The sequence below is a fragment of the Harpia harpyja genome, chromosome 6 (assembly GCF_026419915.1).
Source record: "Harpia harpyja isolate bHarHar1 chromosome 6, bHarHar1 primary haplotype, whole genome shotgun sequence".
Classification (NCBI taxonomy): Eukaryota; Metazoa; Chordata; class Aves; order Accipitriformes; family Accipitridae; genus Harpia; species Harpia harpyja.
Genome location: NC_068945.1, coordinates 3838630 through 3857167, shown reverse-complemented (window position 1 = coordinate 3857167; position 18538 = coordinate 3838630). Strand labels below are relative to the sequence as shown.

Below are 18538 nucleotides of genomic sequence, written 5' to 3'. Positions count from 1 at the left end.
CTGGACTCAAACATGCAGACCTACATGCATTGAAAACATAGATGATGTAAAAAAAACCCCACGAGTCTTCCTCTTCCTGTGTGAAGCATATATAGCGCTGCTGCAGGTCTTGCACGCAAGGCAGTTAAAAGTTGCTTCTTCCCGTTGTCTGACAAGTGAAGCAACAATTCCAACAGTGCCAAGCAGTCTTGTTAGTAGGGCAGTGTGCTACCTGTTCAGGGGTGAGTGTAGGGTCCCTCTTGGGGGATGTTCTGTGGAGTATTGCAGTCCTTTATGCTGCCTCATTCGTTGGGCTGGACCTAAAAAAACCATTCAGGCCTTGGTAACCACCCCATAAAGACTAAAGGAAAGAGAGAACCAAATCTATCGGAGTGCTTGTGTGATGTGTAGACTAGACTTTTTACAGCTGAGAAACATGGTGGTGTGACACATAGGCACACACTTATCTGTGGCATGGCTCTCCCAGCTGCCAATGTTGTGTATCAGCAAAGGGAAGGTTGTGGTTTCTTTGAAATGTATTTGGCAGTATAAGAGCTTATGCTGCTTTTCTAGGTAAGGCTAGAGAAACACACACCCCTATTGTTCAAACATATTTCTATTTTCAGCACTCTGTCTTTATTGCTTATACCAATGCCCAAGAGATAAAGCCAGAGTGTAAAAAATGCTTGTTCCTTTTTTTTTTCCTTGTCTTGCTCTCTGTGTTATGATTGCAGAGCTCTTGATTATGTCTGATCTCATTACAGATAAATGCAGATTTGTTCATTACCATTTGCCATATCGATGGCAGGTATATAATGGGATCACCTGGAATGACCTTTCCATGACGGAGGAAATTGAAAAGGCCTATTGTGACCCAAAAAATAGCAGGTATGATGATGCTGGATTGCTTGCTTAGAGTACTTTGGTTGAGCCCCTGAGGGAAAAACTCTTGTTTTCTTCCTAAAGATGTTTGACTTCCATAACTTCTGATTACTGAGCTGCTCAGAATCTGGGAGGATGTACAAATGAGAATTTTTCTTTTGAAAAAAACCCCCAAAAGTAAAAGTGATTGCATGGAAATATCACCCCATTCTTGTCTTCTAAGAATAACACAGTATCTTGCATTTAAAACTCTATACAGCATAAAAAGAAATGGGTGGAATTTAGTGCTTAGAATATTAGTATTTCAGATAATGAATCATAACTTATAAATAATAATTAAGTTGGGCCTTTTAACAGCAGTTCAGAGCTGGTCCTTCTCTAGGCTATTCCTCTCCTAATACAGCTAGCATCTATAATAATACTATAATATAATAATATCTATAATGTGCCTAGGTAAATTTTATGAAATGCCCTTTGTGTAAGCAGCCCATCTTTTTTTTTTTCCTTGAGAGTGCATTTTCCCTTTAACTCCGTTCTGAAAGCCCCACTGTAAGTCATTGGATTTGTAGGGGAGCCCAAGTATGGCCTCAATAAAATGGCATAGCTGTTTTGGCCCATGCCTCTTCAGTCAGCAGGTGATTTTGATTTGCAGCTTGACTAGGCTGCTGGATGGTGCAAATCACAAGCAAGATTCCCAAGAGGAGGCTACTTTCAAAGTCTTTCTGCCTGAGAGTTAATTTTCTCAAGCCTCCCAGGAGTAAGAGCCCAGGTGGCTCCAGTGATGAATGCTATTTACAGAAGTCACAGCTGTGATTGCATCCTCTGTAACCACAGAAAAAGAACAAAGTTTATAAGCTGCAGGTGCTTGCTGGCAAACTCAGTCAGGTACTTACCAACTTTTATTTTTGTACTGAGAAAAACTGTAACCATGCTTATTTATTGCAGAAATACCTTTTGCCACATTGTACATGTAGCCCCAGACTGTCTGTAAAGCTGGCAGTGCAACATCTGGCTAGCGACTGAGATGGCATTCAGTGTCTCACAGGCCATAGTTCACTTCTGAAGACTGGAAACAGTTTTCAGAGCTGCCATGCATGCGGTGGGAAATACTCTTATTTTGGGCCTAATTAAGTTCAGACAGTCACATTATATTAAAGAAAATTGCACCATCTTAAACTGGGGATTAGAGGATAAAATATATACTGTTAAATATAATAAACCTGAATTTGTCCTTACAGCATAGCAGATAAGAACATTAATTTCCAGACAATGACATGCCGTTCTTCTTCGCTTCGACGCCTCTCTACACCGTCATCAGTCACAAAACCCACATTGTTATTGACTACACAGTGGATTTGGTATTGGAAGAATGACCAAGGCCAGTGGATTGAATATGGGCAACAGGTGAGTCCACATCCTGTGCTTTGAATCACTTCTGAAGAAATGCTTGGAGCCTCTTCCCCCCACACTCCCCTTTACTCAGCAAGGTTAATTAAGTGCGTGCTTGTGCCTGAGTTTTACAGTGTCAAGTAAGGCAGTGAAGCTACAGATGTTTGTAACAGATGTGATAAAATGTTGACAGGCTGGAGGGGAGGGAACACGCTTTATCTCCTTGCAGTGAGGTTCAGTACGAGTGATTGTCTGTCTTTGTGTCTGGGTGATTTGTTATAACTACTTTCCTGACAAAGATCTTGTTGGCAAATGCAGGAAAGCAAAATTCCTTTTTTTCAGCTTGTGTTGATCAGGCTGTTTTTGATGATGCATGCTGGCTTCTCTAGTCAGATTCCCTTCTGGAGTTGTCCATGGCTTCTACACAGATTTAACATGTATACACTGTCCTTGAGATATACTGCCTTTTAAATTATTCAGGAAGTAGCCTTGCCTCTCTTCTAAGCATTGTCCTGCTTCCTTGAACATGCAAGGATTGCTCTGCTCTCTCAGATCAAATGTTACCTTTCTCCCTGGGTGGCCAAATCCTCTTTGAGAGAGTGATCTATCTGAAAAATGCAGCAAAAGAAATAAATGAGGAATCTCTCCTTCCCCCAAGGCAGATGAGTCTTCCCCATGTGGTTTACAGTGTAGCGGCACAACTGGCAGAACACAAAGGTGATCCAGGGATGTGGAAAAGTACGCAGGGAAAGATGATGGATATAATGGCTCTAGCAATGGTGGGCTTTGATTTCAGTAGGCAGCTTAAATGGAAAGCATCTCCATCAACATACCCTCATATTTTACATTATTTTGTACATTAGAGAATTATACTTGCATCATGGTTTAACCCTGGTGTCGCAGAGCAAATTTAGAATCTGCTGACTATGGCAGTTTGTCACGGGGGAGGCTTTAGACCGTTTAAAGAACCACCACGAAAGGTAGCAGCAAAAGTAGTTTTATTGAAGTAGAATGTTGTAAAAGTGAGACTTAACAAAGTCCGATGGCAAGGTTCATTCTATTACTTATTGCACAGAGGATATAATAATAATTCAAAGTTACCAATACAAAATCTCGGTACACTATAATACAAGGTTATGCGTGATATCGATCACTTACCAAAGATCTGTGGTCAGTAAGGGGTGTCTCAGCCTCAAGGAGTAACGTTGAGAGGTGTCCCAGCTCAAGGGGAGGTCACTGCTGTGCAGCCCACTCCTTAGCAGGGATTGCTAAAAAAAAAGCTCACTCAGGCTGTCAGATTTATGGAATGAAGTGGTTGGCTCATAATCAAATTGCACACGATGAAAAAGGTAAGCATGAGACTCCTTGTACCCACAACTTTCTTTGTTCCTTGACAAATTAATCTTGGAAGAACCACTGGCTATTCATGTGTTAATCACATGACTGGTGTTCCGGTTTCCAAGCTTATGCATCAATGCTCACCGTGTCACCTTGTTCTTGTGGGGGTTTTCAGAGAACAGGTTGGAACTAGAGAAGTTCATGGCCTGGTCGTGGCCTAGGCCTTTACTTCCCTGGGAGCCTGAATCAGACTAACACTAGTTTGGTCAAGGAGTTGAGTGCATCCGTCACACCTGGCCGGCGACTAAGCCCCACGCAGCCACTCGCTCACTCCTCCACAGTGGGATGGGGGAGAGAATTGGAAGAGTAAAAGTAAGAAAACTCATGGGCTGAGATAAAGACAGTTTAATAGGTAAAGCAAAAGCAATGCATGTAAGCAAAGCAAAACAAGGAATCCATTCACGACTTCCCATGGGCAGGCAGGTGTTCAGCCATCTCCAGGACAGCAGGGCTCCGTCACATGTAGCGGTGACTTAGGAAGACAAACGTCATCACTCTGAACGTCCCCCACTTCCTCCTTCTTCCCCCAGTTTTATGTACTGAGCATGACATCATACGGTGTGGAATATCCCTTGGGTCAGTTGGGGTCAGCTGTCGGGGCTGTGTTCCCTCCCAACTCCTTGTGCCCCCCCCAGCCTCCTCACTGGTGGAGTGTGTTGAGAGAAGCAGAAGAGGCCTCGACTCTGTGTAAGCACTGCTTAGCAGTAACAAAAACATCCCTGTGTTATCAACACTGTTTTCAGCACAAATCCAAAACATAACCCCATACTAGCTACTATGAAGAAATTTAACTCTATACCAGCCCAAACCAGTACAACTTGTTACAGAAACTAAGGGGATACGTGTGTCCATCATTACTAATTATGTATGTGTGTGTATGTTATGTGTGTCTGGTAATCGCATTTTAGGCCATGATAGTTCTGGGTAGACTTCTTCTTCATCCTACTCTTTGCCTCTTCTTTCCCTCTACCCAAGCTAGTTATCCAGGGTTTAGTCCTGTTGTGTTTACTCATTACTCTTTTTTTCCTCTTACTCCCCCAAAGGGAGAAGGGAATAGTGTGAACTCGCCATCTTCTGCTATTATTGAGAATTTGTATCTAGCAGATCCAGATGCCACCATATCTTTCCAGGCTGGCTCACATCATTACCAGCTCAATTTTAAAGGTACTCATTTTAAAGGTTCTCATTTACAACTATGCAGTGCTTTACAAAGACTAACCTGCCAGCTATCCCAGCTTTTAGAAGCTATGACTTCTTTTACTAATACTACCAGATTTACTGATTGGAAGGGGAAGTGAGGTAGTGATGGCCCAGAGGAAATTCCTTACAAAAGTAACCTTCCCCCTTATTCCTTGACAATATCCAATACTTTGGACCAGAAGTAAAAAGACTTGTAGTCTTCACATAAAGTCATAGTAAACCTTAAGTAAAGTGAGTTAACCCTATGGATACTAAAAGTGAAAAATCAGGCATCTTCCTGTGCTGCTGGAGCAACATTTAAAGAGCATGAATGACTTAAGGGAGCAAGCAAGATAGGCACAGGATAAATACCAGAGTTACAGGAAGGGCAAGAATCTTACGTAGGCTTTGCTCAACTATTCTTCAGCAGATAGAATTGACAATGAATATGCACTTCTCATTAATGAATGACTCATTAATTAATGACCCCATCTTGTAGACTTATTCATGACTTTTTCTTTTGCATTCTCTTTTCTCCTCAAGAAATGACCCAGACAAACATCTCTTTTAAAACTCGAAGAAAGGTCTGTAGGCGACCGAAGTTTGTGTCTTCTGAAGATGTGCAGAAGATAAGGAAAGGGTAAATGATTCTCTCTAAGTTGTTGTGTTTTTGTATTTCAGAAGTAATTATAAGGCAAAATGGCTGCCAGTGCTGGCAGTAATTGTGCAAAGAATGCAGCTGTTGCTAGAAGAAAACATATCCATTTGACTGAACAGAAGCTATATCACGAACTGCCAGCTTGGTGCATCACCTGGTTTCTGTGGTACATGTTACTCCAGATACCACATCCACAGGACTGGTGATGGACAGTTGTTTCTTAAAAAAGCAAGTGAAAGAGGACCGTGGCAATTGAATGGCAGCATGGAAGGCCCAGCTCACAGGCTGAGGCTGTTTCCCAGTTTTTGTGGTTTATTTTGTTTATTTTTAAATGTAGGAATTAGCCAAAGGGGATGCTGCCAATTTGAATGTTCAGAGCAGTACTAGAATTGCTAACAGTTTGGTTTCTATCTGTTTGCAAACAGCCAGAGGGATTCTTCTATTCCAAATCAAGTCTGTCCTGTCCACTGGGATCAATCTGCACTGCCTGACTTGGGATACAAGGTATCTCCCCCCCCCCCGCCTTGTAATTCTGATGGAAAGGCACGATTCGAAGGAGGAGGATGCTTAACTGAAGCAATTGTAACTGGGTAGATGCTAAAAAGGGACAGGAGTGTTCTCTTGAGTGGCTGTGCTAAAGATCTAGGTGATCTCCCAAGAGCTCCTGAAAAAGGTGCTAAATTCCCATGAACTTCATCTGTATTTTAGGCATCTATTTACATGCAAAACCAAAACTCACCAAATTCAAGACAATTTTTTTTTTTTTTCTGTTAAAAATGAAAAAATGGCTTATTTTGGTGACTTAGTGGACCAGTTAAGCAAGGGGCTTCTATGAAGCGTGTATTTCTTCTGGGCTGAGACCAAACCCTTTCTGTGTAGGCTGTTAAAAAGACATCCAATAATAATACCATCATGGCTGTTGGTGGATAAAGTTTGGGCTGGAGATCTAGGAAAGGGAATCTCTATATGCTCTTTCAAGTCACCCAGTACTGTCACATACATCACAGATCTGAGCACAGACCATGGCCTCAAGGAATGGCAGAAATAAAGAGTTACAGCTAATAATATCAAAAAACATTTGCAGTGATCTCTTCAACAAAACAAAACAAACCCCTGTCAGCCCAAAGTTTATGTTCCTGTTTGGTCTACCAAGACCAAAATTGTGCAGGTGTTTTTTAAATTACTAGGTCTAATGGTATTAAGCAGCAGTCCTTCTGGAAGAGCAAAACAGACTGTGGAACTACTACAGTATGCTAGAAAAAAGGCTTTTGAGTGTTACACTTGTCTTTTTTTATAGTGGCTTTGACCCTGATTAAGGAACAGCACATAACGTGGAGCATAAGAGGTTTTCCTTGTTGACTGTGTCACAGAATCTTGTATGATGCTGACCAACTTGTATTGGCACAGATATCTTGATGGTTAGGGACAGGACAGAAGTAATATCATGTTTCCAGACTGGGAATTCTTTCTGGCTAGTTTCAGTTGAGAGAGAGCTCCATTGCTATTCTCACTCTTTGTATTTTATTTTCCCTGGTGTAATTACATTGGCAGTGGCAGGAGAACCAGAAGTATCATGTCTCTTAGCTTCCATAGGCTGGTTTCTGTTATTCTGCTTTGTGCTGAATGTTTCATTTTACCCTGACTACCCTCTTGTGTTGGATTATGCCTTACTCAGTGTAATGCCAGTATCTGGCCATGCATGTATATAGCAAATTCATCTACAGTTCTGAAGAAAAATCAATGGATAAAATTTAAGTCAACTGCTCTGTACATCAGCTCACTTCAAATAGCTGGTTTTCACAATTAGCAAAAAACCCTAGTTTTTCAAGTCTGTAAAAGTGTCAGGTATCCAGCACCTGCTGAATGACCTAATAACGAGTTTGTGTGGGAATCTGGTGGCCAGACCTTTTGAAGATTTGGGCCTGTGATATTTTGTGCTCTGTCAAAATAATAAAGGATATAGCTCATCAGCTCTTCCCTTGGCTTATCAGCAGCTTGACTGATTAACATAAGACTAGATTTTTCAAAAGAATGCCAGGAAGACAGGTAGCTCATTTCTCTTCAGGCCTTGGAGTTGCATGTACCTTAACTGCTTCCCTTATTTACTCCAAAGACTTCAGTCTGAATTTTAGTTGAGTCTGGTTTTTTGGGTGTTTCTGAAGTCACTGAGGTGATTGTAAGAGGCTTTGGAATGCGATGTGCAGATCCATGGTATCGCTGGTGGTACTTGTGGGGATGTGTGAAATAGAAGGATCATCTTGTTCCCCAGAGCTCAGTTTGCTTGCTGAGTTGGCACCTAAGAAAACCATCTCTTAATTTGTAAACTGACTGCCTTTCATAGGAAAGGAAAAGTTAATTCTGTACCTAAACAGTGACAAAGCCCATAGTACCTGTTGGTGCTAAAAGTGAAAGCCTGGTCTAGATTAAATATTTCTGTGGGGTCCTAAGCTCGGTTTTTTGCAGTAGGTAATATTGGGACTGGCTGGGATTCTGTATGTGTGTGGTGACCATTGTAAAATCTGACAATTACGACTTGATGAGTTCCCTTCTCTTTAGACATTGACAAATAATCATGGCAAAATTTGCTGTGCTGGAAGTGATCCATTTTAAAAAGGAACACCTATACGAGATAGGGAGAAAGTAATCTTTGCTTAAAAAGAGCAGCTCTGGTTTGGTAACATTGCTTGTTTTTTGAGCGTTGCAGTGTCTTAATCTGTAAGTCATTTAGAATCATGGTTCTATAGAAAGTAGAGTGTATGAAATGCACAATGGAAATTGGTAACACCAATTGGAAAGTTGGTGTGAATGTCTTCTGTCTTTATTTAACAGAAAAAGTGGAATTAGTAGTTGGTAAGCTTTTCAAAGGCAAAAAAAAAGAATCGATACTGTCTTGGAACTTCATGCTGGGTTTTAAATTGTATCTTTAATGTACGACAGAGAAATGTGTGCAACAAATGTGTGGTTTTATGTCAGAGGATTAGTCTTTGTGTGGCTGCTATGTTGCTGAATCCTGACACGCATGCCAAAGATTGCTGTTCTGTAACAGGAATGGGCACTGATGCAACGTGAAGAGTCTGTGTGCTTCATTAGTTCTGGCTGGGTCACTGTCACTAATACAAACTATGCTGCTTCCAAAACCTAAGTTAACCAGAGATCACAGTTTGATATCACAGAGCGCTGTTCTTGTACAGTCATGCGCTAACAGAAATTATTGTCAGGGCTGTGATTCTTTCTCTGCCTCAGAAACTCCACTCCTTGCTAGTGGGTTAGCAAATGCTTGTGCTCTCTAGGAATTTTCCTTTTTAGGTCTGAAGATGAAGAGCTAAAGAAGTTATGTTGTTACGAAGTATCAACCTGCAATAGCAATGTGGTGTTACCCTTTATTAGTAGGGGAAGCCTCCTTGGGGAAATAAGGACAATCCCACAAAGTTTTCATGCAAAAGAGAACTGGCTTTGTTGCTTGGGAGGCCATCATATGATAAAATAATTGAAGTACCTTTCTTACAGGATAAGGCCGTGTACCATGCAGCTGACCCTCTGTTTTACCCAGAAAAGTTACGGTTCCTCAGAAAATAGATGCAGCATAGCAAAAGCATAGTTGTAGTCCAAATAAGAATTGTTTATGTATAAATAAAAGATGTGGTACTGAAATACAGCGACATAATTTTAATCTTGTAGGTGATGGTGAGCAACTTGAGCTGTGGTGTCACAGAGTATGCAGATAATAAATACTTGCCCATCCAAATTGTTTTATGTGTTGTTAAGAAGCTTTGGAAAATACTCTTGTATTAACACATGGGAAACTTCATTCAACCTTGTAAAAGCTTTTTAATAAATTCAAAGAAATAATTCTTCCTTGTGCAGCTGACTTTATACTTAATCCCTAGAAGACTTTCCTACGATAGGCCTCTTCATCAGTAAGTACTTAACGCACAAGCCGGACATGGTATCCAGAAAAACACTTCTTTACTTATATGCAGCTGTGAAATATAAGTCCTATTTTATCTCCTTGCTAAACTCAGCCTTCTAAAACGTGGAGCTTTTGCCTGACAGGTTAAGATGTTGGCTTCATATTACCTCCTAGGATGACCGCAGCTTTCCTGCTTAAAACAGGTCTTTGATATGTGGAATGTTGAGTATTTCAATTTAAGTCATTTTGAGTCCCCACTAGGCTTAGGCAGCAGTAAAGTGGAAAGTATTACCAAGTGACCTCAGTCTGCCAGCATTATGCATTTTCAGTCAAGTTTATGGGAGATAAGTGTCTATTCTAGAAGATTAAAGACAGAGATTACTTTGGAGAAAAAAATAGAAAATTTATGCATGACATAAGCAAGTAGAAGAGCTCGAATCATGTTTTAATTATGTTTTGCCTTACCTTTTCTTTGGGGAAAAATGTGCATTTCTTGATGGATTTTTAAACACAATAAGTATGGATAAATAGACGTTGTTTCCTTTAGGAAAGGAGGAGATGTATTTGCTTAAGCAGGTATTTAGTATAACATTCCTATTAGAATCTTAATTGTTCTCTTATGTGTAGAAATGTAGCTTTTTTTTTCCTTAAGTCTGTATTTAAGTGCAACTTTCCAAGTTTTAATTTGGAAAGTTAAGGAGCTACGGTGCTGGGTGGTTGTATGTATTTTGTTTGTTTCATCTTTAATAGCTGAAGCTCCTTTAAATGTCTGGTTACAAATGATACTGTTATCGTAACGTCTTTTGTTCTTGATCAGCTTTATATATAACACTGATATTATCTGCAGTAATCAGTCAAGTTTTCTTTTTGAAATTGCCGTTTCATTGAGATTTAAAGTTACAAGTGTCAACTCTTACTTGGAGATGTAAAACATTTAATTGTTGCTTTCACTTTGAGCATCCTTCCTGAAGAGAGGTGAGGTGTCCTTGCAAAGCAGGAGTGACATACTGATTTACATATTAAGTGTCTGTCCTAATTATTCACATAGTCATGATCCAAAGCATTAAATTAACCTTCGTAAGTATAGTTTGGGGACCCTTCTGAAAGTGTATCTGCTGTAATTAGGCTTCTGCATGTTATGAGCTAACTGAAGGCTCATGTCTTCTTTTCCTTTTGTTTCTATTTTATAGGCAGTGGAGGTCAGTAATACAACCTCTGAATACAACAGAATAAAGCAACTGTTTCATCAGACTATGAAAAGCTACAAGGTCCTTAAAATACAGAGGATTCAGAATCCATCCCTCTGGAAAGTGTTTCAGTGGTTAGTATTTGTTTCCTCATCCTTATGGGGAGGGAGTCTCCAAGAGCTGGTGTCCTGTAGCTACTTCCTAGGAAAGAAAAGACTTTACCACCTCTGCTTTAACAGGACCAGTATTTCCTTCTTAGGAGCAGTTTCAGGAGTGAAATTAAGTGTCTAAGGCCTTGCAGAGAATGCGATGCTCCTGGGGGAGGTTCCCTTTGTATGGCTCCTTGGAAGATGGGGGGAGGGGTATGGACAGAAGGACATGAATGACGCAAAATTGGGATGAGGATACCCGCAGTAATGTGGAATAGTGTATTGGTTGACTCAGGGATTGAACAGTTAACTGCCTGCTGTGCATGTGTTCTGTCTGTTACAAATGTTTATCCATTAGAATATATGAAATACTTGCTAAAAAAGAAGTGGGCAAGGGTAAAGGGTGCTTGGGGGTCTCTCTTTTTTTTTTTTTTTTTTATTTTTTTTCCTTCCCTCAGTCAGATTTATTTAAGGCTTTCTCAAGAGTTTGAGTACCCTTGCTGAATTAAGTCAGTATTCACTGAGAAAGAGTCCTTGTGCTTTAACTTAATGGTCCCTGAGTTCCAGAGCTTCTTTCTGGTTTTCAACATCTGCATCAGTGATACTGAACTCCAGGTACTTACACCAAGCTAGATACCAACAGTTTTGAGCTGCTGCTAGTGACAGTAAATGACCATGTTCAAGTTAATTTGGTAGCAGATTAAGGTGTTGCATAGAACAGTTGTCTAGTTTAAAAAAAAAGCAGATACCTAATAGAAGTATTCAAGGAATGCATGGAATGGTAATGGAGAAAAATACTGCTCAAATAAGTACTTTCACCTGTGAAGTGACTGAACCCAGGAAGTTATCGCTAATAATTTCATAAAACCTCTTCATCTAGCAAAACTTAAGACACTTAAAAACATGTGGTAGTGCATACTCTTTATCCTCCTCCAAAGAGATAATTAAGCTAACCAGGCAGAGTTTAACACTGTCAAGTTTGCAATCAACAAGTTTCAGTCCATTGCTCTTAACTTTTCATTTATGCAGTTTACAAGTTGGAAGGATTCTCCCCTCTCCCTGGCTCTGTTTACTTGGTAGCCGATAACTTCCTGAAGAATATCACTGTCTTATCCACTTTGACAGCTTCTGAAAACCTGCGGGATGTCTGGATGCTGTGAAATAGTGATGGGAGATACTAATTGAGCCTTCCGTTACGATTCCTCTTTTGACACCGGTCGTAGCTCAGTCTGACTCTGGCCTAAATCAGTAAGGTCTTCAGTGGTGAAGGAAGGCTCAGCTTCTCTCCTGACTCTGTCTCCTCGGCTGCACTGATCTCACCGAGGGGCAGGAGCTCAGGGTGTATGGCAGTCTGGGTTCACTAGGGGAAGGAAGAACAAGCTGCCTCTAGTGCTTACCCACTGCTGGAGCGTGGAGGCTCTGCGGTTAGTACAACCTCCACTCCGCAGAGAGTTTGGGGCTGGGAAGGGACAAGAGACGTTAAAGCAGAACTAGTAGGACCCTACAGAAGAGCAAAAGGTTGGTACAGTGGGGGCTGTAATAGTGTCAATGCTTACTTAAATTCACTGAAGAAAGCCAGAATAACCTAGAATTGCTGGGCAGTGGTATCAATATATTGCTCATCGTGTAATTATTCATCATACTGCTAGTCTGTCTTGTCTTCCAAGCTGAGAGAGGAGAAAGGAGACTGGAAATCTCGTCCAGCTGATATTTACATGTACATTATATCAAATTTTTTTTAAAAAAACCCTTTCTCCCTTTTCTTCCATGGCTCACACTCTTCTCCCCTGCATTTTTCTTTTAGGCAAAAGGAGCAGATGAAAAGAGAAAATGGAGGGAAGGAAGTAAGTGAAAGGCTGCTGTTCCACGGAACCAAGATCTCCTTCGTGGAAGCCATCTGCGTTCACAACTTTGACTGGAGAATTTGTGGAAGCAATGGAACTAACTATGGAAAGGGTATGTAGGAAGTGACTCTGTGTGTTAGACGTCTACTTAGACTCCCCTGATACTAGAGCAATCAAAGTTTTGAAGTCTTTAACTATAGAGGGTGGGGAAAAACAAAAAAAGGTAGGAATTGGTATTATGATCTTCCTTCCCTCTGGAGAGGACAAGGATTTGTTTTGTGCAGGGGTAAGTCTTTTCGCAAGGTGTTAAGAGAATTAATGTAGGGATTTGAAAAGCCTCTGTTGCTGTAGGTGCGATCTTCTGAAGGCACAAGGTCATAATTTGAACTTGCCAGAGAAATGGCTGCTAGTCTTCATGGCAGGGAGCAAGAAGGGTGTGCATTCCGTCAGTATGGTCATGGAAGGTCCTCATGTTTTCTTGTCTATACCTCTCTCATCGTAACACACATACCTGTAGTGTTTTTATGTTTGGGTTTTTTAAAAATTATTCCTAAAATAGCAAATTCTGAATGGAAATTATGAGGCAAAATCTGTTCTCTTGTAAAAATTCCTATGGTATTATGTAAACTGAGTAAGAGGAGACCTGAAAGTTGGGTCAAATACCTCCTGAAAAACAAGGGGATGGTCAGTTTCTGCTGTCACTTTCTACATATTCCTTGTAACCATGTTTTCATATCATTTTCTAGGAAGTTACTTTGCTAGAGATGCTTCCTATTCCCATGCATACTGTCAGCCTGCGGTGAAGACAAACATCATGTTCGTGGCTCGTGTATTGGTTGGAGATTATGTTAAAGGCAATGCAGCCTATGTTCGCCCCCCGACAAAGTCTGTTGATGGGCTTCGGTTTTATGACAGCTGTGTGGACAATGAGTTAAATCCATCCATTTTTGTTGTGTTTGAAAAATACCAGATTTACCCAGAGTATACGATAGAGTACAAGGAGGAAGCAGAAAAATGTATTGTATCTTAGAGGGATCAGAGCTGTTTGTATCCCTCATCTTATTTTCCGTATTGCAGGTGTTGTCATACTTGGCGACTTCTTTCTTTTTAATGCAATCCTTTGGAATGTTAATCCAAAGAATTTCTGTATTGTGGAGGGTTGGTAAAACAGATGTTACATCTGTTTAGACTAATTGCCTTGTCTTCTCCTCTTCCTCTCTTAAATGAAGCATAGACATTTGGGTAACCATAGCAGAAAAATCAGAATCATGGGATGGGAAATTGAAAGTTATGACTTCTGTGGGCAAATAATTGTAAATGCATTTTCTTAGAAATAGAGTAGAGAGGATTTCTCTTTGCAAACAGTTCAGTTAAGAGAAAAATTAGCAGTACAGTAGTTTTTAATCAAACTCTCAAGTTTTTAGTAGTCAAAGATTCTTTTCAGTGCAGAATACAGCTGTTCTTGATCCTATCACAATTCTAAACAAGTCAGTGTATGTAAGAATGACTTGACTTAGTTTTCAAAGTTAACACTTTGCTTGTTAATGCTGATACTAGTTTCAAGTTTAAAATGGTAAAACAAAAAAATAAAAAGCTTATTTTAAATCCATGTTGTAAGTGCTCAAGTGGAGAAGTTTCATCTGTACAATGGCAGCTACCGTTTGGATCAGAAAATTGTTGGATCAGAAACTTTTTGCAGATCCACAGTAACTTGCTGTGTGACCTACACAAAAATAGAGCTCAAGTGAAACTGTAAAAGTCACAACGTATGAATAAGCAGGTACTAATATTTGGTGGTTTGGCTGCAACTAATGGCCGTAAGTATATAAAAACTGTGTCACAACGAGCCAGACTTTCAAGTGAATGTGGCCACGTATTTTCTCAATGTGAGCATTTGCTTAGCAAATGCTATAGGACAGGAGAAACATCTTAATCATTGATATTTTCTGTCCTAATTGTATACGTTAATTTTCCAGAAATTTTTCCAGAAATATGTCATGACTGGAAGAGACCAGTTATGTTCTCTCGAGGCCAGTGGTAGAACTGCTGTCCTAAGACACTTCGTATATGTGTTTTGTTGCCCACATTACATTGGGCAACTCTCTGAGAACTCACAAGTGCAGTTCCTCTTCGTGTTTTGACGTCGCTGTGGGTGATCCTGGATACTGCTTCCCTGGGTCTGTTTTTTTGATACACTTGCTTTGTCTTTGTCAGTGATGTACAAACCTACTAACAGTGGTTAAGTTCTTTTTTATTAACTTACATGCTTTTTGTTGTCCCAAAAAGAAAATATAGAAACTCTGTGAGAGTTTCTACCGGATTTTAATACGGAGTTTGTAAGTTAATCGAACTGAAGACCCTCTGTACAAAGATGTCTCATTCAGGCAGCCTAGCTGTTGAGGGAAACTGTTGCTGAGGACAGAGGAGCAGTTAACTTTTGCTTTCAGAAAAGCTTTACAGTAACACAAATAGCCTCCCAGTTATTTGCGTCTTCGATACAAATCTGTCAAACACTTATACTACTCAAAGTTTGCAAGTTACCAAGAAGATGGGGAAATGTATAAAACTAGGAAATCTTATTAAAATTACTGTCATAGAACTAAGTGAAAACATGAGTCAGTAATGCATTAAAAGGGGAAGATTTTACTTTTTAAGATCTCTCTCTTTTGCTTGCCTATAGAGTTCCTGAATCATTGAGTTTTGCCATATTTGCAAATAAAATGTGTTTTCACTCACTTTTTGTTTGTTAGTGTGCATTTTGTCTCCATACGTAAACTTATAGCACAACTAAACAGACCTAGTGAACTAACCACTTAATACATGTGCTGAGTGTCTTCCTGTCACACAGTGCTGCACTTCCCCCCACCCCCGTAAGCTACAAGACAGGCAAGTGTATGGAGAATGCCAGTGAGATGCTGACAACTTAAGATCAGTCCAAATCACAAAATCTAGAGGAAGAACAAGGGAAGAAATGGCAACTCCAGTAATGTGCTTCACACTGTCAAAACTGCACTTCCATAGGTCTGGCTAGGGGTACAACTCTCTCGTGCATGGGATATTGGCTATTTAATCGGTGGCTGGGTTGGACTGTAGATGAGAGCTGCTCTGGGGAAGGAAGACAAGAACTTCAGTCTGGGTGACTAAGCTGAAGAAGGAAGAAAGCTAGAAAAAACATACTGTGAATGCAGGAGGATGGAGCACAAAGGAAAAATGGTTCTCCCACCTACTGGCACCTCAGCCTCTTCCTAAGTGACGCCAAGAAAAACACCTTGCAAGAGAAATGCCACGGTTGCCACAGGCTGACAGTAATCCTTTGCCCTTTGAGCTTGGTAAAAGGCATAGTGTGTGAGAGGAAGGGAATAAATCCTTGTGTGGCAGCTGTGTAGCCACTGGGCTGAATTATGGTTCCAGCTGTTGCTGCAACAAGCCAGCTTCAAGGTAAGACCAAATCAAAGTGTGTTTTCATGATAACCAACAGAATTTTGGAAGTAATTTTTTTTCATTCCTAGTGACTGAGCAGAAACCATATTGGCTTTTTTCTGACAATCCTAGCACTGCATATTGAGACTGCCACTTGTGGGCCATGTTTTTGTCTGAAATAATATAGCCTATGTGTGATAATAGCACTTTGATTTGTCACTGCTGATGCTTTTCTTGGATTTCTGGGTTGGCTAAAAGCAGGCTATTGACTGCCCTGCTGTATCTGCCTCATTCACCAGCCTTATATTATAATCTGATTAATGGCTTTCAGGGAATTCAATAGATGCAGAACAAGCTTGTTCAGAAAAGGCTAAAAATGCATTTGCTAAGGGTACATTCTGTGTTTAATCCAGTAACTTCACCTTCTTCTAGGCATGGCATTATAGGGGCTATTCATGAGCACAGATACTGCTGCTCTTTGACTACTGGATGCCTTCTTTTTGTTCCTGTCTTTAAACTGAGGGAATAACTACTTGTCATGTTGCAAGACACAGAAAGAGTTTAGAGAACAGCACTACAGAAACAGAATGCGTTATGAGCAGCACCACTGTAAATTTTTCATTTAAAAAAAAAAAAATCTTAGCAAGTTTGTTGCATTTTTATCTCCGAATATAATTTTTTTTTCCAGTCTTCCCCTGTGAGCTGGTGTGCCAACCAGCTAGTTTGCTTACAATGAAGCATAGGCCAGATGCAATCCTAGCAGTCAGCTGGTTAGCATCTCTCTTAGTTGTGTCTCCTCCCCCCACCCTGCCCAAAACCCTTCAAGTATTAAGAGGGAGAGTGGTTTGAGGTATCTGTGAAATGGAATGGTGTGAGCAGAGTTTCCTAGCCCCTGCAAGGCTCTGAGGCTTTGTTTTGCTTCCTGGCACATTCAAGCCTCTGCAAAAAAAGATGCCACGTTGGCAACGGGTCTGAAGAAGCGAAAGCTGTGAATGCGCAGCCCTCTGGCACAGCTGCTCTTTGGGTTCTTGCATCTCAAAGACGAGGCAGCTGCGAGTGGGAGTCTGCAAGACAAATGCAACGCCATTTTTCAGGAAAAAGACTTGAGGCCTCAGAACAAGCCTGTTCCCTGCTGCCAAGTGTTGTCGTGGCCTGTGAGACTGCATGGTGGCTGTACACAGGTAAGCACAATATCCTCTTGAAAGGTCTTGGTCAGTAGCTGTGCACACAAAGAAGGTAAAGAAGCTATCACTTGCAGAGGTTCCTGCAGCTGACTGAGGCCTTTATTTTGTATTTATTTGAAAAGATCTGTACATATGCCTTTATCAGGAAAACATGGGTTGAAAACTTGTTGAAAAAAACATGCTTCGCCCCGGGTTAATAAATCTGGTCTTGATTTGCGAACAAAAAAAATTACTCAAAACCAACATACCTGCTATGGTAGCTGGTCATGATACCACTGATGCTGTGGTGTGCCTTCTTCACCAACAAAACTAAGAAGCTGTAGTACTGGAGGGCTTTGGGGTTGAGTGGCAGGAGCCTAGGCAAGGCCTTAGATGATGGGTGACAGCTGTGCTTTCACAGCAGCCTCCTATACCTACCACTAATCACCATGGTCGGTTTTAGTACAGCTTAAGAGCACTAACAGTCTAAACCAGACAGGTCTTTAAAAGAATTGTTAATGGGTCCTAAAAGCTAGACCCACTGTAGCAAAGACTTTCTAAAGAACTTTTTGGTTCAGCTTGCTTAATGTTAACAAACAGAACTGTTACAAATACTGCAGTACTAGGTCTGACAGTAGTGAAGTCCAACAGAACATCACCTGTTCTACTGCACTAAGCTACAAGAAACAGCTAATGCTGAAGAAGCTGTAGAGGTAACTGAGCTGATGGTGTCCATGGTCTCAGCACAGATGACTTACTTAAGAAAGCAGCTCAGAAAAGACTTGTAAAGTGGGGGTATTGCCCTTGCAGCCACGCTGGGGATCATGCTAAAATACCATTTGTCATGGTTTAACCCCAGCCAGCAACTAAACACCATGCAGCCGCTCACTCACTCCCCCCCACCCAGTGGGATGGGGGAGAAAATTGGGAAAAGAAGCAAAACCCGTGGGTTGAGATAAGAACAGTTTAATAGAACAGAAAAGAAGAAACTAATAATGATAACACTAATAAAATGAAAACAGTAATAATGAAAGGATTGGAATGTACAAATGATGTGCAGTGCAATTGCTCACCACCTGCTGACCGACACCCAGCTAGTCCCTGAGCGGCGATTCCCCTACTAAATGGGACGTCCCATGGTATGGAATACCCCGTTGGCCACTTTGGGTCAGGTGCCCTGGCTGTGTCCTGTGCCAACTTCTTGTGCCCCTCCAGCTTTCTTGCTGGCTGGGCATGAGAAGCTGAAAAATCCTTGACTTTAGTCTAAACACTACTTAGCAACAACTGAAAACATCGGTGTGTTATCAACATTCTTCGCATACTGAACTCAAAACATAGCACTGTACCAGCTACCAGGAAGACAGTTAACTCTATCCCAGC

The 18538-nt window shown here is 40.9% G+C and overlaps 1 protein-coding gene across 2 annotated transcripts in view; it reads left to right on the top strand.

The window, feature by feature from the left end:
* Nucleotides 1–14821, top strand: part of LOC128142912 (zinc finger CCCH-type antiviral protein 1-like) — a 30246-nt gene extending 15425 nt beyond the window's left edge. For both annotated transcript variants that reach the window (XM_052789600.1, XM_052789602.1), the window contains 8 exons: nt 744–867; nt 2100–2265; nt 4692–4812; nt 5371–5467; nt 5911–5989; nt 10586–10716; nt 12536–12687; nt 13322–14821. In XM_052789600.1, coding sequence (XP_052645560.1) covers nt 744–867; nt 2100–2265; nt 4692–4812; nt 5371–5467; nt 5911–5989; nt 10586–10716; nt 12536–12687; nt 13322–13605 — 1154 coding nt within the window. In that variant the 3' untranslated portion in view covers nt 13606–14821. The remainder of the gene's footprint in view (nt 1–743; nt 868–2099; nt 2266–4691; nt 4813–5370; nt 5468–5910; nt 5990–10585; nt 10717–12535; nt 12688–13321) is intronic.
* The last annotated feature ends 3717 nt before the right edge of the window (nt 14822–18538 follow it).